This window comes from Podarcis filfolensis (genome assembly GCF_964270895.1).
Source record: "Podarcis filfolensis genome assembly, chromosome: 2".
Classification (NCBI taxonomy): domain Eukaryota; kingdom Metazoa; phylum Chordata; class Lepidosauria; order Squamata; family Lacertidae; genus Podarcis; species Podarcis filfolensis.
Genome location: NC_139605.1, coordinates 81857536 through 81879607, shown reverse-complemented (window position 1 = coordinate 81879607; position 22072 = coordinate 81857536). Strand labels below are relative to the sequence as shown.

The window sequence follows — 22072 nt, the reverse complement described above, 5'->3', positions numbered from 1 at the left end:
ACAATTTAAGAAAGGGATCTGCAGGGCTACAGGTCCTACGGGACCTTCACTTCAGCATCTAGGTGTGTTTGGATTACAGCCGCCCTCACTCCTGACAAATGGCCCTACGGTGACCGAGGGACGCAGAATCCTGGCGTCCGACAGGTTCCCTCTCGCTGAATAAGTTATATGAGGGCCCTCTGCGGATTGGCTGGTTTGGATAACAACAAAACGGGGGCGTGGCTTGTGGGCGGAGTTCCTGCTCGCAGGTGATGGCGCACCAGCGAGGGCGGGGCCTCGGCAGGATCGTTTTCATTGGACGGCCCGTAGCTTCTCATCCCGACGCGGGCAACGCGCATCCCGCAGCTTCGCCGGATTCGTCCGCGCCCGGCGAGCGGCCGCCGCGGCATCCAGAACTCTGGAGAATGCGAGCCGTTGGTGTTGTAGAGAATGCTCTTCACCTCCGCAAATAAGGCCGAGGGCCGAGGAGGGGGCGCGAGATCTCGGCAACCGTTACTTTCCCCACCATGTGTGACGCAAACCCCGTTGCCATTGGTGGAGCGTAAGGGGCTGTGGGCCGCGATTGGCGAGGGCAGAAGGGGTGGGCGGGTTTGGGGCGGAGAACGTTGTGGCAAGCTCTGGAAGATTCCTCCGCCCGCCGTATAAATAGGGAGGGGGAAGCGGCTGCCGCCGAGCTATAGCCTGGGCGGCCGAGCGAGGAGAGAGCTAATTGAGCCAGTGACTGTGAGAGCGAGGGCACTCGGCGACTGGCGATGGGGAAGGACTATTACCGGATCTTGGGCCTGACCCGCGGGGCGACTGAGGACGACATTAAGAAGGCGTATCGCAAGCAGGCGCTGCGCTACCACCCGGACAAGAACAAGGACCCGGGCGCCGAGGAGCGCTTCAAAGAGATCGCCGAGGCGTACGACGTGCTGAGCGACCCCAAGAAGCGCGAGATCTTCGACAAGTTCGGCGAGGAGGGTGCGTGCTTGGGGGGCCGTGGAGGGAGAGGATGCTTGGGAGGAACGGGTAGAAGCGGGGCTCTCGGGACCGGAGCGAAATCGGTCCCCCATGCACGTTCACACGGCTCCGAAGTCCCGCAGTGGGCTCGCAGCCGTTTGCTCTAGACCGGGTTCCCGAGTGTCTTATGTATTGTATATACCGCCTCTTAGCTGTTGTCTATTATTCTTTTATATGCGGGAAGAGAATGGGCGAGGAGGTGGAGGGGATCTGCTTGTAGTGTAAAGGACGGGATGCAAAATAAGCCCCGCTTTTTGAGGCGTCATGGAGTCAGGATTAACGCCAAACTGACAGTTTTTCATGTGTTGGAGCAAATGGAAAGTTGAAGTTGAAACCGTGTGGTGTATATAGTTTATACGGTATACAAAAAGCACAGGGCAGTCGAGCCAGCGTCCTTGAATGGGACGAGATCATTAGAATATTATTTTTTTGCACTTACGTAAGCTAAGCGTTTTTTCCTCCCGCAGAAGTTGTTTTGATACCGAAGAGTACAGTCAAATAGTGTCACCCCCCCCGTCGTAACTTTCCTCCTCTCTCCCTCCTGCCCCACCCTTGAGCGATAACATCTTCTAAAAATCTCTGCTTTTATAACTGATCAACTCTGCCATTTAGCGCTGTTAGGAAGGATTTCCCTGTAGAGTGGCTTTTGGAATGACTGTTCAGCAACTAATCTACCAGGACTGGTTTTCCAGGATAGGTGAAGGGAGGGAAAAGTAGGTGAGAAGAAAGAACAAGTTATTTTACTCTGTCCTGGAAACTAGCCAGATGAGTTGCCATCTTTGAATTGTTCATATAGTATTAAGGTCACTCCTTAAAAATCCACCATTACCTTTCAGGTTCTTCCTGTTTGAGAAACCTACTTTGAAACAAAGTGGAAATCATTTAGGCAGGGAAGAAAGTGAAAAAACTTTATGTAGGATTTAGCTCTATTGCTTTTCTGAGGATCTGTCATATTTTCAATAATAAACTTGTTCCAAGTACATGCTTTCCAGCAACTTAGTATGCTTTTTTTGAATTGTTTGATTTTTTTTAGAAGGAACTAACTATTGCCTGCATTCATAGTAAAATGCTTAGCAGTTTCCTGTAACATCGTTGGTAACATGTATTGACAGGATAAATTGGGCTGCATGACAGGCTTTCTAAGATAGGTGGAGCCTTTGCTACAAAAAGTCTTCTAGTACTTGCTAGAAGATTCTAGCATACTCGTCATGCTAACCTTTTCTTTACAAATGTTAGTTTTTATTTGTAGGTCTGTTCCCAATAATATTTATTAATGTCATGTTAAAGACCCATTTGTTTATACAGGCTAAGGTGAAATGCATTCTAAGTGGTGCTGTGTTTGTGTAGCAGCATGGATTCAATTATTGATAATCTCTACAAAGTGTGAAGGTTAGCCAATGTAGGGCCTTCCAGATATTGCTGGATTGCAGTACACATCAGCCCCAACCAGCATGACCAACGTTGAGAGGTGATGGGAGTTATAACATGGTGGAGGACACGGCATTAGCTACTCCTGAATGGTTGAGTTCTCAACACACTGCACTTGAGAAAATGGAGAGAAAGAAGGCTGCAACAGTTCTGATAAAATCTTTACTTGGCATTTCTTTGCTAGCACGTGCTTGGCCTTTTGATACAGGACTTCCTTAGAAGTATTTGATTAAATTCCAGTGGTGTTCTCAGAGTTTAGTAAATTTTCGTATCACAGTAAAAGAGGCACTGAGGAAGACGTTTTGAAGATTAGGAGTCCTAATATAAATCATGAGAGAGCATAGTTCAGTAATTGCTGAAAGAGATTAATTTGTGTGTCCTTGTATGTATTTCAGGACTAAAGGGAGGTGGTCCCAGCAGCAGTGGAGGAGGAGGTCCCAATGGCACTTCATTCACATACACCTTTCATGGAGATCCTCATGCCATGTTTGCAGAATTCTTTGGTGGGAGGAATCCTTTTGATACCTTTTTTGTCCAGAGGAATGGCGATGAAGACATGGATGTTGATGACCCCTTCACAAGCTTTCAGAACTTTGGTAACATTGGCTTTTCCCGTTCTCGTGGGGGCGCTGAACATATACGCAAGAAACAAGACCCACCCATCACTCATGAGTTGAGAGTATCTTTGGAGGAGATTTACTCTGGATGCACCAAGAAAATGAAAATTTCTCATAAACGTCTCAGTCCAGATGGGAAAAGCACACGCAATGAAGATAAGATTCTAACGATTGAAGTCAAACGTGGCTGGAAAGAAGGAACAAAGATTACATTCCCCAAAGAAGGAGACCAGACACCAAACAACATTCCAGCTGATATTGTATTTGTTTTAAAAGACAAGCCACATAACATTTTTAGAAGAGATGGGTCTGATATTGTATATCCAGCCAAAATCAGCCTCCGTGAGGTAAGTGGAAATTCCTGACTTGTTGCTGATTAATGAAGTGGGGAACAAAGGGTTGGATTCACCGAACATGCCCTGTCAGCAGAAGTCCTAGGCAGGGATTTCTATTTGTACAGTGGGGGTTGCCTCTGAAATTGGCTCGGGGGGGGGCATTCAGAGAAGCCCAGAGCTTTGTGGGGAGGAAGGGGGGGTCATTCCATCAGGCGAGCTGTAATTCTTGCACAGATGGATTGTTCATGATAGCACATTGAACTCCATCTGAAGTTTCTAAATTACTAGATTTTGAAATGGGTAAAAATTGAGCATGTTCCAATCTATTTCCTACACATGATTATAGTAAGTGTTGCTATATTGTGGGCAAACTATTAAGAGTATACTTCATCAGAGCCTCATGGGGAGTGCACTGAGGAAGCAGATCATGATACAGTAGCAGCAGCATGATTTCAGGCACAGTGAAATATTATGGGATGCTGACTGTATATGTAGCTTCAATGTTTAGCTCAAGAGTTGTCAGCATTTCCTCCTGTCTTCATGAACTCATCAGTTGTCATAGGCCCACTAAAAATACTTGGGTTCAATGGGAATTACAAGAGGGAACTATTTACTGAAAAAGGTATTAACTTCTCTGGCTTGTGTTTGTGTTTAGGCTCTATGTGGCTGCACTGTGAACACACCAACACTAGATGGTAGGAACATACCAATGGTATTCAAGGACATCATTAAACCTGGAATGAAGCGAAGAATTCCTGGAGAAGGTCTTCCATTCCCCAAGAATCCAAGCCAACGAGGGGATCTTATTATTGAGTTTGATATAAGATTCCCAGACAGAATTCCACAGTCTTCAAAAAGTGTCCTAGAACAAATCTTGCCAATATAGTAAGACAGACAGAACGGGACTGCTGTGCCTTCAAAGCAGAGGAATTGGAACTGGAATCAGGATTTCAGAGTCACTTTTGGCAGTGGGTAGGGAAGTTAACTTCATGTTGCTAAAAGATTTCTGGGAAATCCATTCTTGCAAGATGAACATTGCACTTCTCAGTGACTTTTGGCCCAGGTTGTCATTGCTCAAAACATTTACAGCAATGCTCAGTTACCCAAGAGAAGGAATTGGCAGAACATCTTTTAATTGAACGTGGAAGACGACAACCAATCATAATTCATGCCTTCACTTAGTTGGCTAACCCTACTTGGGCATGTCACATAGGTCCTCCCATAGGAAGGAGGAGATTACAATCTAAACTGGACTTCAGAAGTAAACACCTCCAATCTCTTGTTTTTGCTGTACTGTGTCTTATTGCATTCTGCACTATCTCATTCCCAGGGCGGGGTACCTTTCATGTTCAGTTTTCTAACTTGCTTGTTGCTCTTAAGGGTGCCCTTACTAAGCCATTCTAAAATGGTGCCATGTGTTGAAGCTCCTGGAAGGGAAGGCATCCTGAAACCTGGCCATAAATTGCCCTTTCCGAGAAGGTAAATTGGTGGAGTACGGCCTGCCCTGTTAAGCAAGCAGGATGCTGCCTTATAACTTCTGGAAAGCATGTAAGAAGTTTACAGGTTTTTTCAGTGAAATCTTTGACTTCTTGCCATACACTGTTAATATGTCAGACTTGATCCTGGTTGATTGATTGGACTGGCAGAAAAGATGTAAAATGTTCAGTTGAAGACATTCTTTAATAAATATTTCAGTAGGTGATAACTATTGAAACTGAAAAGAGTAAAGCATTAGTCATTTTTCTTAAAGGTATTGTTTCTAGTAAAGGAACATGTATAGCCTCCTGTAAACATTTTTTTTTAAAAATATAACTAGTGTAAACAAACCTAGATGTGAGTGTTTATTGGTTCATGGTCATGAAATAAGAAACTTGTCATACTGACCTTCTTTCTTCAATGTTCTAGGTTTGAAAAATACCAAATTAATATTAAATAGCTTAGTTTATGGGCTTAAAATTAAAATGGAATGCATTCCAAGCAATGAAGAAATGCTCTTTAGCTACAACATAAATCCACAGCTTCTGCTGGATCCTTGTCACTAAAATCTCTGAACAGGCATTCCACTGTGCTATCTGATCCTAAAGAGGGATTAAATGGAAGGAAAATAACTGATTATTGCAGGCAAAGCTACCCATTTCTTCTAGAAATGCAACCTGTTTAATTTCCTCAGCAAGATTGCTTCTTCATTCCTCTGCGTGATCACAACTAGTCTAATGAATAGCAATTGCAAACCGAAGGGCCTCTGTGTTGCCATATGGTCTTTACATGTTCACTAAAAAATCTCACTGTTACGTCAGAAGTTCTGTACAGTACCCACTGTGTGTCTGATAGACGTGAATTGCAAATAATGGGTCATATACATTATCTCAAACTAAAATTATCTGTCTCTTGTACATAATGATGTGTATGTGCCAAAAATAGCTTGTGAGCACCTTGTTTCTTAATAGGCAAATGTAAGTTTCTACAGGAAAAAGCTAGAGAATTCATCTTCAGGTGGCGGGTTGGGATCTTACGGGCATGCACCAGTAGCATTTCCATCATACGAGTATAAGATTAAGAGATTTAAGATTACTGGGCATGTTGTTTTAATTTGGGTCTCCAGGGAACTGAAATTGGTCACCTTTAGGAGGAAGCAAGCCAGTTACAGAGCTATGTGTGGGAGTGTTCTCCAATTGATGGGATTTTTTCCTTCGGTGCCTGAGCTGTTATTATATTTATACCCTGCATTTCCCCCTGTTGGGGCTCAAGGCAACTTAGAGATAAAAACAATCACTTAAAAACATAAAAACAAACATTAATAGACATAAAACTATACACATATATAAAGTTGGTTTAAAACATACAAATAATTAAAAACAGTACTGCACCAGCCCTTTTTAAAAAAGCAGTCAATTCCCAAAAGCCTGTTGGAACAAGATCTTCACCTGCTGGCAAAAGAACAAGAAGAGAGCCAGTCTAACTTCTCCAGGGAAGATAAAACCTGACATCATTTAGCTGCATCAAATGCAACACTTCTGAATATTCTATCATCAGTGCAGTGCTCTAGAACTGCCACATTGGCTACAGCATCTTTTGATTCACATCAGAAAAGGTGGGAATGAATATTTTTATATGATTTCTTTGTTTTGTTGCTCACTCTAATACGGTTCAAGCAACAGCTTCCACGTAATTCATGTGAATGTGACAACTGATTGCACAGAATCACAATTTTCATTGTTGGTAGCTATATGGGATGCACCCCTAACTTCACTACAGATAGCAAACGAATTCAGGCTACACTACAGATTCTGCAGTTACTTAGCTCTTTATGAAACATATATTCTTCAATTTGGCATACCGGTAGGTAAGCTAAGGAGATTGATCAGGCAGGGCCTGTCTCAACCTCTTCTGTGTTGGAGCTGCTTCAACTGTCCATTTGAAAAGAACCCATGTGTGCCAAATGGCTTGCAACCTATGTGTTTATTACACAGGATGATTGAGTACTATTTCAATGGTTAAGCAGGCGTTCACTATAGCTTCCTATGCATATATCCTAATGCAGGAGCAGTGAGTGTAACATATATAGTTCATGATATTTCCAACACTTAAGTAGTTTGTAGGATTTTTGTCATGATGTCGCTGTCCAAAGACAGGCATCTTACACAGTTGTAATGTCATTAAGTACAAGGGGGGGCGGGACTTCAGATTTTTAAAGTATTGGTTTCCATGATTATGAGATAGCTGGGTTTTTGAATCTAGGTTAACTTTTTTATTAGGCAGACAAAAGTAGTGAGGTATGAGGACCCAAGAAGCAAAATATGACGGATGAAAATGGATGACCTAAGCTTGGATCTTCCTTTATTGTAAATACAAGCAGTAAAGTGAGTGAATTTTTTTTATTGTAAAATAATACATGTGTGGTCTAAGGAGGTGTATCTGCATTCTGGTCAAGACACAGCATTGGTACTATATGCATGTAGTCCAATAGGATTCCTGCAAGAAGTTCAGCAAGAAGATGAAGAGGCTGTTCAACACAATTTTAAGGTATCTGCTGCCGCCTTCATTTTGATGTTTTTTCCTTCTTCCTCTCCATACCATGGATATATTGGCAACAACTCTACCCTAATACACTACTGTTTATGGCTGTGCTTCCTATAGTCTCTCAATACACACAGATTTTTTTCTAGTGACAATTTAAGCTACAGGGAGTAAAGGCTAAGAATGAAAGCAAACCTTCCGAAGTATTGACTGCCAACTGGTATGTGCTATTGCACCAGCCTCATCCAAATAAGAATTCTTACCGTAAACTTTGCTTAAATTTTAAGGTTTTGTTCTGCATTCTAAGAAATCTCTTCATTTGCTTAAACTCAGTATTTAGCTCCCTGTTCCCGAAAGTCCCAAAGGAGCCTAGTCTATGTGTGCAGCAGGAAGAGGCGGGTAGATAAGTATGTGCTGGATCACATTTCTAAATTCTTTGCTATGTGAAGAATTCTCAGTTCTCTACAAGTTGAAAAGCAGCATAACAGAGAGCAACAAGCTGTGCTAGTTTTTAACTTGCTAAATATTTTATATGGGGGCAGGAAGCACATTCCAAAATGTGATCTGACAGCTGAAGCGATTCAGTCTGCTGCATGTGTGAGCCATATGAGCTTGAGCCAAACAAGTTCCAAGAGATTAATTTTAGGAAGCTCAACTAGATAGCAGCCAAGAAGAGTGACAGGGGCTTGATGCTACACATGCAGAATATGGAGGTAAAGTGAACTCTTACCAGTTCAGATGGTAGGCCAGGAATCACATTTTTTTTCTATCTGAAGAAAAGCAGTACAGAACAAGTAGAGCACAGGCTTGAGTTGAACTTCTTTTCCTGGTATGTTAATTCTTAGTGCCTAGCTCATGCGTGGCTCTCCAGATGTTGGCGTCCCACTCCATTGGTCCCAAACAGCACAGCCAAATGGGAGGGACGATGGGAGCTGCAGTCCAATACTATCTGCAGGGCCACAAATTCTCCATTCCTGGCCTAGGCTGCTAATACGGTAATCTGTGGTATGGCCAGGGCTGGGCCTGTCCATACAGACAGGCTGCTGCCTCAGGTGGTAAAACCCAAGGGGTGCCTCTGCAGATGCATGCCCCTGCTATCAGAGAAGCGGCTGTGGCGGTTTCTGGGTTTTAGAAAGATGTTATTTGAACCTGGAAGTTGCAGCTGAACAACCCCAGAAAGCGAGGCTTCAGTGGAGGTGGGCAGTGCATGAAGCATGTGCAAGGTGGCAAAATGGGACAGGCCACACCTGGATATGTCACAGAATAATGGCTGGGTATTTCACAGCCAAACCTATCTGGTACAAATGTTAGGAGTCTACAGGAGTGGACTATGGATGCCATCTTTGGAGGAAGAGCAGGATAATCATGGCTAGCCCAATACATTTTGCTACCTGAAATAAACCAGCAAATCTCTCCCTTAATTTCAAGGTGCACAGCATCACTGAACATGCACAGAACTGAGATTAAATCAACATACCTCCCCAGCAGTACGTAGGTGAAACATAATCAACACTACTATGCTGACTGTCTTCTCATACAACCAAAGATAGCCCCACCCTGCAAATTCAAAGTACTATGGCAGAACCCAGGGCTAGCCCAAGGCATTTTGACACCTGAGATGAACCAGAAAATGGTGTGTCCCTACTAGGGAAGATGGGGAGAGTGAAGATATGTATCAGGAACAAAGGCGGGAGGAGGAGACCAGCAGTGCTTCCTATTCATAGAGAGGCGGGATCTGCTGCCCCTGTGGATCCTGCCACCCAAGGCAGTTGCCTCACCTTGACTTGTGGGTGGGCTAGCCCTGAAAGAGCCACAGCTGTATATTAATATGCAGTGCTTTTTTCTAAAAATAAAAATGAGGGGAACTCTCATTTTCCTACTCCTATTGAAATACTGCCCCTCAATGAAGCCAAACTTAGATTCACAAAATGTTTGGGGGTATGCGGACCCGTGTCCCCCCCCCGGAAAAAAACCACTGATTATATGACACAGGGTATTATTATATGACCTATGCGTTTGCGAGTGCTTTACTGAGCTTCCCTGCTGTCTCGCTTTGCCTAATGGTAGGACTGGCGCTCGGGATACTTACTCAAAGGCAAGCACCATTATGTTCACAATGGGCCGCCCCAACCTATGATAATTCTGTCACGCCCAATTGATTTCAATGGCATTTTAATCCAGATTTCGAAATCACCAAGAATTGGGAGATTCCCTTCGACGCAGTGAAGGAAAAAGTGGGTGTGGGTGTGATGTGCGTCGTGGTGAGCGGATGTTGACACCCCGTTTCTGAAAGTGGGCAAGACGCCCTCCCTCGGTTACCAGTGGGCTGTGACATGTGGGTCCCCCCCCCGGGAGCCTTGGACGCCACCGCTGCCCTCCAAGAACCGCCTCTCCTACGGCCTAAAGTGGAGGGAGAGGCTTTTGCGGGACGAGGAGCGGGGCTGGTTTCGCGTGAAGGCTTTATATGTTTCGATCCTCTCGAATTCACAACAGGTTCCGGGGCGAGGCCGAAGTGGTGAACTCCGGTCCGCCCCTAGCCTAGAGAAAAGGCGTGATCGGAATAGCGCACCTTCCCACCCCGGCACTCGGCTGCTAAGCGCCAGGCACAGACAAGTCTCCCCCTCCCTCCACCCGGGGCAGCTAATTCGCCTCCGGCTCAGGCCGCGCCCGGCCTCCCGCCTTCCCATTGGTTCCAAGCGCGCTGTAGTGACAGAATTGGCCACTAGAAGGCAATGAGAACGCGGACGTGAGCCGGGTGCGGGCGGGGGGAGGAGGAGAGGGCGCTTGGGCGGGTTCAGGGCCGCGGGCAGTTATCCCCAAAGCCCTTCCTGGATGGTTACTATCCACCTCTCCCCCCCACTTCGAGGATGGTATGTTCCACCCGCTCTGCGTTTCTGCTCCGCAACCCCATCCCACCCCTTCCATTGCATCTCGAAGCTGGGGGTGGCGGCGGTTGTGTGGAACTTGATACGAAGAACCCGGGATGTTCTCCTTGCTTTGGGAGGGCAACCTGTGATTAGCCAAGGAAGGAGGCGAAGCGCGCTCCAATTGGCTAGTAGGCGCGGTTTCTAAGTCCCGCCTCCTGCTGAGGGACAGGCCTGGCTGCGCGGGGTTGTAGTTTGGCTGAGGGACGGGCCCGGCGAGGAAAGGGACGCTGGTAAGGAGGAGGAGAAGGGAATGGACGTGCCTTGCCTAAGGAGAGGGGCTCCGGGGGGAGGAGTGTCGGCTGCGCTGCGAGGGAAGGGAGCTGGGGGGGGAGAAGTGGGGGCAGCTCCTAAGAGGAAGCGAGATTTAGGGGTGAGGGGGAACCCAGGAGTCCTGGCATCCAGCGCTCTTCCCCCCAACCCCCACCCGGCGGGAGGGAGCTTCCTGCCCGTTTGCAGATGCAAAAAGCCCCGCCGGGGTTGCCTGGATACAAAACACGTAGGGAAAGTAGTGCCGTTGCCCCTGAGACAGCCTGCTCTTGAGAGGAGTTGCCAGCTGGAGCGGCAGCCCGGACTCCTGGGTTCTCTGAATGGAGCCCCTGGGTGTGTTGTGACTTGGAATTTCAGGGGTTTATTTTCCTGCACATGCTCTTCCCTCACCCTCTGCTCCCTCTTCCATTAGTAAAAGGGGGTAGGCGATTAAATAAACGCCCATGTACGTCCGCTCTGTACTATTAAGTTAGGTGAGGAGTTTTTGAACTATCCTGCTACGTTCAGAGAATATAAAATAAGGTGGTTTAACAAGTGCCTGATAAAGACCCACCTGTTTCAAAGTGTGCTGAGTTCCATGGTTCCTGCTGTTCCTGATGCCAAGTGGGATCAGGAGAGTGTATGGGTCGGTGTCTCTGTGTTATCATTGATGGGAGGATTGAGTTTCACTACCGAAACTGACTTTTCTGTTTTCCTTTTATTGTAGTGTAGGAATTGAGGGAAACTCGGTAGCAACACCCAAATGCCTAGTAGCAGAGGAAACTGGCTTTCCTGTCCATTTAACATCTCTCCAGTGAGGTCAGCACCCCTGCTTTCTCAGGAGACTTGAGAAGCTGGGGGGGGGGGAATGCAGTTTTGTCAGATCTTTCTCCTAAATTGTGTACTATATGCCATTCTCCTGCATTATGGGCTTCCATCTTCCCTAACTGACGGCTCTTTTGCTGAATTTAGAAGGTGTTCCTCTATGCTTTTAATGATTGGCTCAGTGGTATAAGGTGTTGGACTTTTGTCCTTTTGTTGCTGTAGGTAATCTGTTGAGGGTGTTAACGTTTGAGGAAGTTGGAGAAAAAAGATTTGTGCTCTGTAACCTAGGTGCTATTCAACAACTGGCAAAACTGGCAAGTGCTTCCATTTCACTCTTCAGAGGCATTCAAAAGCTTACTACTCCTTATCTAGGTCAAAAGGGATGCACACAGTGTGTTCCATTACCATCCCTTACCATTTTATCAAGGAAGGGGTGGGTAAGTGCTTGGCAGGCATAACCTGTCACCAAAGTTGTGCGAAATCTAGCAATACAGCACCATACACATTTATTCCCTCCTGTGGCCACCATGTTCTGTTCCCCTCCTGCTGACCATTTAAGCCTAATCACTGATTCTCCTCTGGCTTTCTACATTTTGCAAAATACTCCAAATTCTTTGAAATCTTAAATTTTGCAGGTAGAATAATGATGAAAAAGGATTAAATGTGGGTGAATGTGCATAATATGTTCCAATAACAGGATATTGGTGACTTTGTATAATGCATTCAGTATACAGTATATTTCAGTTACTGGTGAGATATGAATTGGCCTTTTCATGCAAATTCCTCAGGCCTGCCAGTTCACACACTCTTCCCCACCTGATGTTAGGGCCCTTCCTTCACTTACTGCCAAGAGGTCACTGGTTCCTGAAGCAGGAAACTGCGCCCACTGTAGGGTGAGGTGCCATTTGTGAGCAGAAGCAGGGAGGAACCCCGATGATTCTGACCATCTTTCCTTTCCAAATACAGTATTCATCAGAAGAGTAAAACAAAATTGCTGAAAGGTCTCCCCACCCACCTCTGTGTTGATGTTGGTGAAGTAACACTGTCGCTCACATGCTTTCCTGCTGTAGGATGTAGCAACTGTCTGGTATAATGTACTTATAGTATTAGAAAAAGTAGGCTAGCTAGGCTCTAGCTCTGCTGATAAGGATTCAATGGTAATTGTGGATCACAAATTGAATGTGGTCTGTTGCAAGAATAGCAAAGGATTTTCTGTGATGCACAAAGTATTCCGTCCAAGTCATTTGAAATAATACTGTGCCTTCATTTTGATCCTGTTAACATGCAGGAGTAATAGTAAATACAACCCTCTCCCACCTGCCCTTTGCTACTTTCTTCCTGTTATCTCCCTTCATCTTTGTCCTCCCAGTCTTACATAGTAAGCCATCTGGGCAGGAGCGGCTTTTACACGTGAGGTCAGTGCAGTGTCTCACATAGACAATAAAAAAGGTTAAATAGTAGTGATGGTAATAACAGCTAGTGAGGCTGCTGGTAATGAGATGCACTTCAAAGGGAAATACTTCAACTGCAATCCTAACATGGGAGAAAATCCTCTTGGACTCAAGGGGATACCGATGATGATGATGAAATTTGTACCCCACCTATCTGCCTGGGTTGCCCCAGCTAAGTAAACGTACACACAGTACTGGAGAACCTGGGGGATAGGTGATGACAGAAATAAATATGTTTAAGTTATAGGGTGTGCAAGCACATGGATTTTGATGTTAAAACGAACAATTAACAGGTGGAAGTCAACCAGTAGTGTTTCTAACAGCAGGAAACAAAGGCTTTGTTAAAAAATTAGAAAGCAAATCCTTAGCTGTAAAAGCAGCAGAGATAGGAGGCTAGTTAGCTAGTGAATTCACGGCCATCTTCACTGGAGAGTTTAAGAGGAGGTTTGGCAAGCCTCCTCTTGATTGTTTAGGCCTAGGTGAAATAATTCCTATCTTAATACAGAGGCATTACCACAAAAATCCATTTGAGGCCTCCAGTTATTCAAGGCTTAGCATTTGAACGCCTATCCTAGTCAGCTGCAAAGAAATCTCTAGTTCAGTATGGAATGTCAACAAAACTTGAGTAGGATTTATGGAGCAGATCTCTGAAGTTATTTGGCCCTCCCCAAAACTATACATTGTGCTTTAAATTTTGAAATCCTTAGGATGCTTCATGCTAGTTTAAGTTTAGATGTGTCAGTATTTCAAAATGATTTGTTTTATAGGTAAAGATTATAGCTTTAGGGCTTTCAGCCTTTTGCCTTCTGCATTTCTGCCAAGATGGGGCCTTGTCAGCACTTTGTCTCCTGTATGTCTGCTGTCTAGACAAATTAAAATTCAGCACCCATGAGGAGTCTTGTTTAGAGCTAATTCCATGACCTGTAAATGCCTATAGTCTTGATGGGTTTACGCTCTGGAGTGTGTGATTATATTTTTCATAATTGCTTGAAATGAGAATATTGTGAATCAGGAAGACTGGGGAGGCCCCCATTCAAATCAACGTTGAACTGTGAAGCTTCCTGGGTCAGCTTGGGCAAATCATCATCTTGCAGCCTGACATACCTCAAATGGGTGCTGAGAATAAAAGAGGGAGGGGAGGAATACCAGGGCTTTTTTAGGGGGAACTCAGAGAAACTCAGTTCCGGCACCTCTCAGGTGGGTTCCGGGCTGCCACCTCTCAGGTGGATGCCATTGCCATTCTAAGAGAATGAGGGAGGTTTTCATGGTGAGTTCCAGCACCCCTTTTTCTAGAAAAATAGCACAGGGGACCATGTTTATCTCAGTGAGCCCCTTGGAGGAAAGACGGGATATGAATGTATTACTGAAACAGGGATAAGATCTTATTCTCTGGCAGACTTTGGGAGAGAAGTCAAGGGAGCCAGATGCAAGTGCAGAATAGTGTAATGATCGCTGGGAGCTGAAAATGATGGGACAAGCCAGACCTCAGTGGAACTTGCAGCATAAAAGGAGACAAAATATTGCTTTGAAAATAGTTACTTTTGGCAGTGTTTGAAGGGGAAGTGTTGTTGGCAGTAGTGTTCTGGCAATGCTGAAGGCTGTGCTTAGAATGTGGAATGCCTTGCCCTGTAGTTTGCTTTAGCTGTTCTTCAGTGTGGAGCACTCACAGGTTTGGCTGCGTTCCCTTGCTGTCCCACCCTCTAGGGAACACCCTGTAGCCTGTTTCTCTGCTCTGAATCAACTTGCAAAGGCCTGCTCCACCCTGATCCCAGAACAGAGGCGTCAGAGGCTTGCTCCTGCTGCGCCAGTCCCAACACTTGCATGTTCCCAAGGACTGGTTTGGAGATGCACATACCAGTAAATTAGCAGAAAGGTTAGGATCTTGTGTCCTGCTGTATTACTCAAGGGCCTTTTCCTTTAGGAGAGAGTCATGTTGTTGGACCCAAAGACTATTTTAGGGTATCTTTGTTATGTGATTTGTCTGCATTATGCACAGTTTTTAACTTGGAGCAATAATTTGTCTCCTGTTAATACACACAGACACTTCTAAACCGAAGTCTTGACAGTTTGACTTTTTCTTCCTAGTTATTTCTAATCTTTGGTTTACTGTATTTAAATCTTAATCTGATAGTGTTTACCTACTGGTGGTTCTTGTTACAATTAGTTGTTAACTTCCTACAGAAAGGACTTGGGTACTTGTATTATTCATTATAAACTTTTGTAACCCACACAAATGTGTACCTGTGTGTTATGGAGCGATGAGCAGTACTGAACATGAACCCAGACCTGAGATTTGACAGTGGCTTCTTGTACTGAATCCAGCTTTGAAATGCCCATTTCATAGCTGAAAGAGAGCAAAGCATGCTCACCTATCAGAGTTATCATTGACTATTAATCATGGTTGCTGTATATTACCCTCCAGGATCAGAGGAAATATACCTCTGAGTACAAGTTGCTGAGGAGCAAGCATAGAAGAGGGCTAGTGCCCTCATACGCTCATATCCTGTTTGTGGGTTTCCCAAAGGCATCTAGCTGGCCACTGTTGAAAACGATACGTTGGACTTGATCACTCTTTGGTCTGATCCATCAGGGCTCTTCTTGTGGTCACAGCCATTGTAACTGCTGTGTTGGAATATCATGTGAGCATTTCAGGTGCCTGTTGGATATAGCCTGTGGGGAGAAAGATGAGAGACAACACCCCTCTTTTTGCCCCACCTCTAAACAAACCTGGCCTGTACTGTTGTGTGGCCTTGTCATTCGATTTTAAAAAACACATTTTAGTGGTGAACTGCTCCCTAGTGTACTGCTTCAACATGGGAACATTGTCTTGCCTTTTAAAAGTGGTGAATGTTAGGATGCTTAATCTCCCACTGTTTGCTTTTACTTCATTTTCCTTCATTCTGAGGATGTGCTCTTCCTCTCTTGAGTGCTGCAAGTGTGTTTTGCTGGGAGTTGAGGTTTAACAGCAGCAAATGGCTGTGCAACTAGACTGCTGCCCAGAGCCCGATCTCTACAACCTTAGTAGTTCATGGCAGATAATTAATATGTCCCAATTCCATTTCATAGATAAAAACCTCTTTAGGCTTATGGAGGCAGTTAAACAAGTACGCATATACAAACAGCTAAAAGGTGTTTGGCCAGTATTCACCTCTGGACAATCATGGAGTGATAAAATCCAGGTGATGAAACATCGACGTCATCTATCTAAAACGGGATTTATTTTCTACTCATTAACCCCTTTCCCTGGTTAATAGAAAATGTGCATCATCTCTGTGAACATTTTCTGGAGTAAGCGACATATGCAGTGGTTGACCAAGGCATCTTTAAATTACAGTTTCAATGTTAAAACAAAAAACCCAATTCATATATAGCCTCAGTGCAGCCTGTCACTGGTAACTTCGAACAACTGGAATGTTCTCTCTTCAGCAGACAGCAAAATCTTGTCTCTGTGATGCAGCCTCCCAACTTGAATTCAACAATAGGCTTTCTGTGTTTCACAACATTTCAGGATCTTATAAGCCTTTCAGCAAGCAAAACTAGAAACCTCTCGCTTCAGGTGAAGCTCAGAAGTCAGGAGATAAAGTCAGATATAACATGGCAAAGGGATTAAAGTCTAGATCCATGCTCCTATATTCCCCATTTTGTTTCCTGTGTGTGTGTCCACTCACCAAATAGAGTTCCTGTAGTCAGACAACCACAAACAGAATAGGCATACGTATCTAGAAAGCTTGAGCTAACTGTGACTTACTGAGATGCAGGGCAGAAAATCTTGCAAAATGGAGAACTTTCCTGTGATATGCTTCTCTGTGGAAAAATTTCCATTTCATAAGTTCATTTGTGACAACTAATGGATGTCAGTTGCAAGTAAATATTAGGTAAGATTGGCAATATCAGAGTTTGTAGCTTCATTTATTAAATACAAGTTAAGCAAACATGCTAATTAGATCATTCTCTAGGGAAAATTTCCTGATGCAAACTGAAATTTCCCTATGCAAATTTGCATAGGAAAAACCACTGGAAAATTTCCAATACAATTTTTTTTTAAAAAAACTTGCATTGTGACTGAGTTAATTGTACATGTTAGGAGTATGTTAGTAATTCTTCTTGTTTGGCGATCACTCATAGCCAAGTAAGATTGTCTTCCATGAACACGGTCTTAACAGTGAGTCTGTTGGTGACTGTGGAGGTCAATTCTGGATCCACACATCCTTCCACAGTGGGGATATAGGTTTCCAGGCAGGAGTTTATCATGGTGAGGATTTCCCAAACATGCCTTCCTCTTAGCTTGTTTCTCCCTTTTGTCCAGAGATTGTGCTTCTTCAAAGTCCATTACACCTTAGGTAAAGGCTGTTCTCGAATTGGAGTGCTTACAGGCCAGTGTTTCCCAGTTATCAGTGCTTATACTACATTTTTAAAGATTTGCCTTGAGAGTGTCTTTAAACTTCTTTTGTTGTCTACCGGTATTTCGCTTTCCATTATTATGTTGGGAATAGAGTAGTTGCTTTGGAAGACGATAATCAGGCATCCAAACAGCATGACCAGTCTAACAAAGTTGATGTTGAAGAATCATTGCTTTGACACTGGTGATCTTTGCTTCTTCCAGTACACTGACATTAGTTAGCCTGTCTTCCCAAGTGATGTGTAAAATTTTTCAGAAACAGTGTTGATGTAATCTTTTGAGGAGTTGGAGATGGTGTTTATAAGTAGTCCACGTTTAACAAACGTACAGTAAAGTTGGTAGTATGATAGCTTTGTAAACAAGCAATTTGGTTTCCCTGAGAATGTCCCGGTCCTCAAACACTATGCGCTTCAATTGGGAGAAAGCTGCGCTCACATAGCTCAGGCGATGCTGGATTTCGGCATCAGTGTTGGCCCTTGTGGAAAGAGAACTGCCCAGGTAGGAAAAGTGATTGACATTTTCCAACATTACACCATTAAGTTGAATTTGTGGTGCTGCAAAGGGGTTGTTTTGTGCTTGTTGGTGCAGCACTTTGGTTTTTTTGATGTAGAGCGATAGGCCAAGCTTTCCATAAGATTCTGTGAATATATTTAGGATGGTTTGGAGGTCATCCTCTGAGTGTGCGCACACTACTTTGTCATCAGCATACTGAAGCTCTATGACGGAAGTTATTGTAACCTTACTTTTTGCTTTCAGCCTACTCAGATTAAAGAGCTTTTCATTCATTTGATATATGATTTCTACTCTGGTGGGGAGTTTCCCTTTGACAATGTGTAGGATCATGGCGATGAAAATAATAGAGTTGGGGCAATAACACAACCCTTATTCATATGTGTGTGTTGTATGCCAATTATAAAAAGGAACTGTACAAATTAATGGTATCATAGCTGGCCTGTTTGTTGTTGTCTGGTTCAATGGATATTGTTGTTTTACATGCTGTACTTCCATAATAGAGTTAACTGTGACAGCTGGTCTGGCTGTTACATTTCCACAGGAACATAGGAAGCCACCTCCTACAAAGTCATGCCATTGGTCTAGCTCAGTAATTTCTATGCTGAATGACAGCAGCACTATGGGGTTTCAAGCTGCGAGTCTTTCCCATCCCTGCCTTTAGACAGCAGTGATAGAACTAGGGTCCTTCCACATATAGAGCAGATGCTCTGCCACTGAGCTACAGCCGTCCCTTTTTCCCAAGCAAAGCCCAGTGGGATACAGAACTCCCACGGTAGTTGTTTTCCGTCTCGTGCCTATGAGTTGGAACTTGTGGCGCTTCTGTGCAAAAGCCATGATGTGATTGGGATCTGTGTACATACATAGATTGCCTGGATAAAACCCTAGTTTCCACAACAAGGCAAAATGTCCCCAAGAAACACATATCCCAAAGCCATTTGCCAAACTGAGAAATCATAGAATCGTAGAGTTGGAATGGAGCCAAAGGGTCTTCTAGTTGAACTCTCTGCTGCGCAGGAATATTGAAATGCTTATAAATGGGGGAAAGCTTTGTTTCCTTCCTTGCTCTTCACTCTTTTCAGGCTACCACAAGGGGCTACCGTAGATAGGTGTGAGCAGGCAAGCCAGTAAGATTTTGTTGTGATCTTATTTGCAAGACTACTTTACTTACAAACTGTGTCTACCCGACCTGATGGCACAAACAGAGAACTGCTGTTGTCTAGTGATATTAAGTTCTATACCTGTTTCTGGTCCGGCTTCCTTTCTTCCTTGTTGGAAAAGTGCTCCCTAGAATTCAAGATAATGCGTCTTTCCAGAGGCTTGCCTGTCCTTTTCCATTTCCTCCTTTTCACCTTGTGCTCTCCTTTGTGCCCCTAGGTCCATACCTTGGGCGACTGACCCTCGCTGCTGACTGGCCACATCTCCCTCATGCCGCTTGGACTAGGCCGACGGAAGAAGGCCCCACCGCTGGTGGAGAATGAGGAAGCCGAGCCCATTCGCAGTGGCCTGGGCGGACTGGGGGTAGGCAGCGTTGGTGTGGTTGGCGGGGCACTTCAGCCTGGCCTCCCCCCACCCCCTGCCAGTCTCCGCCCTCGACTTGTGTTCCACACCCAGCTGGCCCACGGAAGCCCCACTGGCCGGATTGAGGGCTTTACCAATGTCAAAGAACTGTACAGTAAAATTGCCGAGGCCTTTAAAATCTCACCAGCCGAGGTAGGCGCAATCATCATGTTTTCCTGGGTGGGAATGCCCGTTTAGTGTTGGGAATGGCATGGCTAACTCAGCTTGGGTGGGGCAGGTGCCAGGGTCAACCACAGTTTGGATTGGCATGAGGCTGTGTTTTAGTAAATATCTGGGAGCTGATGCTGGAGGTCTGTCACCAAAAGCTTCCAGGTCTCTTACCTCTCGAACTGAAGGAGCAGACCCCACTGGTGCACTTTGAGTACTATCTCTAAAAGCAGTCAGGATGCCTGTAACGTCAAGTGCTCATGCCTCCTTTCCCATTATCTAGGTGATGTTCTGCACCTTAAATACCCACAAAGTGGACATGGAAAAACTGTTGGGTGGCCAGATTGGCCTAGAGGATTTCATCTTCGCCCACACAAAGGGCCAGAGGAAGGAGGTTGAGGTGTTCAAATCGGAGGAAGCCTTGGGCCTGACCATCACGGACAACGGAGCTGGCTATGCTTTTATCAAGGTATCTTTGGGTAGGCTCAGCTTGTGCTGCTCTCCTACTGAATTCTTGCTGCTGTTGAAGGAGGGTGTATGGTGCTTCCATTTTGTGGGTGTGGTTTTTTGTTTGGTCCACTGTGTTGCTTGCATTGTTCTTTCTAATCTATCAGCTTCAGGGAGGCTATTTTAACTTTCAGAGGTTTCTTTCCAAGAAGCCACTAAGCCCAGTGCTTACCCTAATCCTCATACTGTGAGCTATGAATCTTCCTTGATCTGAACCTTTCTGGGAGCTAATGTGTCTTATGGGAACTAGGGAGTCCAACCCACCCATTCCTAACAATTACCCTTTTTTCCTTCCCACTCTGGCTGAGAATGTATTCTTTTACCAAGTGATTGGTAAAAGCTCCCTAATACACCTGCTGGCCTTTTCTACGTGAAACATGATAACCAGGTTATCTATCTTCTAGGGTCTGAACAGAAAAATCCTGATAAACCAAGTAGTCTAGAAATGCTAAGCATTTGGGGTGGGGGTTTTTTAAGGGAAAAAAGATGACCACAGAGCCTAGGGCTTGCCAATCAGAAGGTCAGTGGTTCGAATCCCCACGACGGGGTAAGCTCCCATTGTTCAGTCGCAGTTCCTGCCCACCTAGCAGTTCAAAAGCACATCAAAGTGCAAGTAGATAAATAGGTACCACTCCGGCGGGAAGGTAAACAGTGTTTCCGTGCGCTGCTCTGGTTTGCCAGAAGCAGCTTAATCATGCTGGCCACATGACCCGGAAGCTGTCTGCAGACAAATGCTGGCTCCCTTGGCCTATAGAGCGAGATGAGGGCGCAACCCCAGAGTCATTCGCGACTGGACCTAACAGTCAGGGGTACCTTTACCTTTACCTAAGAAGGATATGATACAGAGATTTTTAGTTATATAAAAGTTTGAGGAAGCAGATAAGAATTTCTTTTATAGATGCTTTGGGGCACTCAGTTGAATTAATTGGAAGTAGATTCAAGTGAGAGAAGAAAATGATACAGATCATTCATTCAGTTTGCTGTCACAAGATAGGCTGATGGCCACTGACTTGGATGGCTTTAAAATGAGATAGGACAACCCAAGTATAATAGCCACAATAGCAAAATGGAACCTCCAGTTACTGAGGCAGTGTATCCCTGAATATCAGTTGATGGAGCTAACAGAGGTTTATTGCTATTATAGTTGGAAAAGAAGTTGTACTAGCTAAATCTTTGCTTTTGTCCAGCATTCGTGTTCTTACTCTCTTTAAAGTCTGTGCTAAAATTATTTGAGTAATATGATAAGAAACCATAAATTATGCTATGTGGAAATATATTCAATCTAACTGAATTACTGTACTTATTTACATAGTGGACAAGTTAGCACATAATGCTTATGGTTTATAAAAGCATGGATTAGCATTATGTGTGAATCCTGTTCAGTGGCTTAACAGTAGTTCATTTACTGCCAACATACCGTGAGCTAGGTGAAACTATAGTTGGGTTGGTTTGGTTTGGTTTGGTTTGGTAACCTTAGTTTGGTCTTTTTTTAAAAAAAAAAATCAGTTTTCAAAAATTTACAAACAGATACACTACAGACACATACATCCAATACAATTACATATTTGACTCCCCCCCCCCTTTTGTGGTTTCTTAATTTTAGTTTTTTACACTGCATTTTCTACTTTGCTCCATTTTTATGATAATCTTCTGTTTTTCCTCAATAATATTTTTAACTGCTTGTTTTAAGTTAATCCTACAAATGAACTTACTTGCATACCTAGATTTTTCAAATATTCAACAAGTTTTCCCCAGTACTACTGAATACAGAAGCTTGTCCACCTGACTACACTAACCCAACCCCACTCCATTTTCTAACTACCAGTAGAATAGTTATTCTGTTCTTTCTTCTTTAAAAGTGCATGTGGTGGTGGTGTTGTTTTTTTGTGTGTGTGATTCCTCAGGTTCTGCAGGAATATTGGATTCCACTTTTCAGGTTATATGTTCCTAGACACTTGGAGCAGAGCTATACCTCTGATACAAGAGCCTCAATCCTCTTTGTACCCTTGCTTATGTTCCCTTCGTACGGTTGGTTCATAAACTAGGGATTAGCTAGTTACATTCTGGAAAATACTGGAGC

General features: G+C 44.3%; 2 protein-coding genes and 1 long non-coding RNA gene across 6 annotated transcripts in view; 2 read left to right on the top strand and 1 right to left on the bottom strand.

Moving 5' to 3' along the window:
- Positions 1 to 286: 286 nt before the first annotated feature.
- Positions 287 to 4666, top strand: DNAJB1 (DnaJ heat shock protein family (Hsp40) member B1). The gene is made up of 3 exons (XM_083597605.1): positions 287 to 963; positions 2826 to 3394; positions 4038 to 4666. Exons 1-3 carry the CDS (start codon positions 753 to 755, stop codon positions 4266 to 4268), a joined length of 1011 nt encoding a protein of 336 aa, XP_083453731.1. The 5' UTR covers positions 287 to 752; the 3' UTR covers positions 4269 to 4666.
- A 1831-nt stretch (positions 4667 to 6497) lies between these two features.
- Positions 6498 to 9148, bottom strand: LOC310755206. The gene is made up of 2 exons (XR_014544227.1): positions 8130 to 9148; positions 6498 to 7354 (listed from the first exon to the last, which is right to left on the bottom strand). It is a non-coding gene; the product is annotated as an uncharacterized lncRNA (long non-coding RNA).
- A 967-nt stretch (positions 9149 to 10115) lies between these two features.
- Positions 10116 to 22072, top strand: part of GIPC1 (GIPC PDZ domain containing family member 1) — a 30462-nt gene continuing 18505 nt past the window's right edge. Inside the window, exons 1-4 of one of the 4 annotated variants that reach the window (XM_083597610.1) lie at positions 10350 to 10556; positions 12186 to 12290; positions 19135 to 19470; positions 19769 to 19954. In XM_083597610.1, the coding sequence (XP_083453736.1) occupies positions 19186 to 19470; positions 19769 to 19954 (471 nt within the window). In that variant the 5' untranslated portion in view covers positions 10350 to 10556; positions 12186 to 12290; positions 19135 to 19185. Of the gene's footprint in view, positions 10557 to 11299; positions 11392 to 12185; positions 12291 to 19134; positions 19471 to 19768; positions 19955 to 22072 lie in introns of all 4 variants that reach the window. The other 3 variants (XM_083597612.1, XM_083597611.1, XM_083597609.1) reach the window with 3 other exon arrangements.

Coding starts and splice junctions, on each gene's coding strand:
- DNAJB1 (XM_083597605.1), top strand. CDS start 753: ATGGGGAAGGACTATTACCGGATCTTGGGCCTGACCCGCGGGGCGACT. Junction 964..2,825: donor CGACAAGTTCGGCGAGGAGG/GTGCGTGCTTGG, acceptor TATGTATTTCAG/GACTAAAGGGAGGTGGTCCC. Junction 3,395..4,037: donor CCAAAATCAGCCTCCGTGAG/GTAAGTGGAAAT, acceptor GTTTGTGTTTAG/GCTCTATGTGGCTGCACTGT.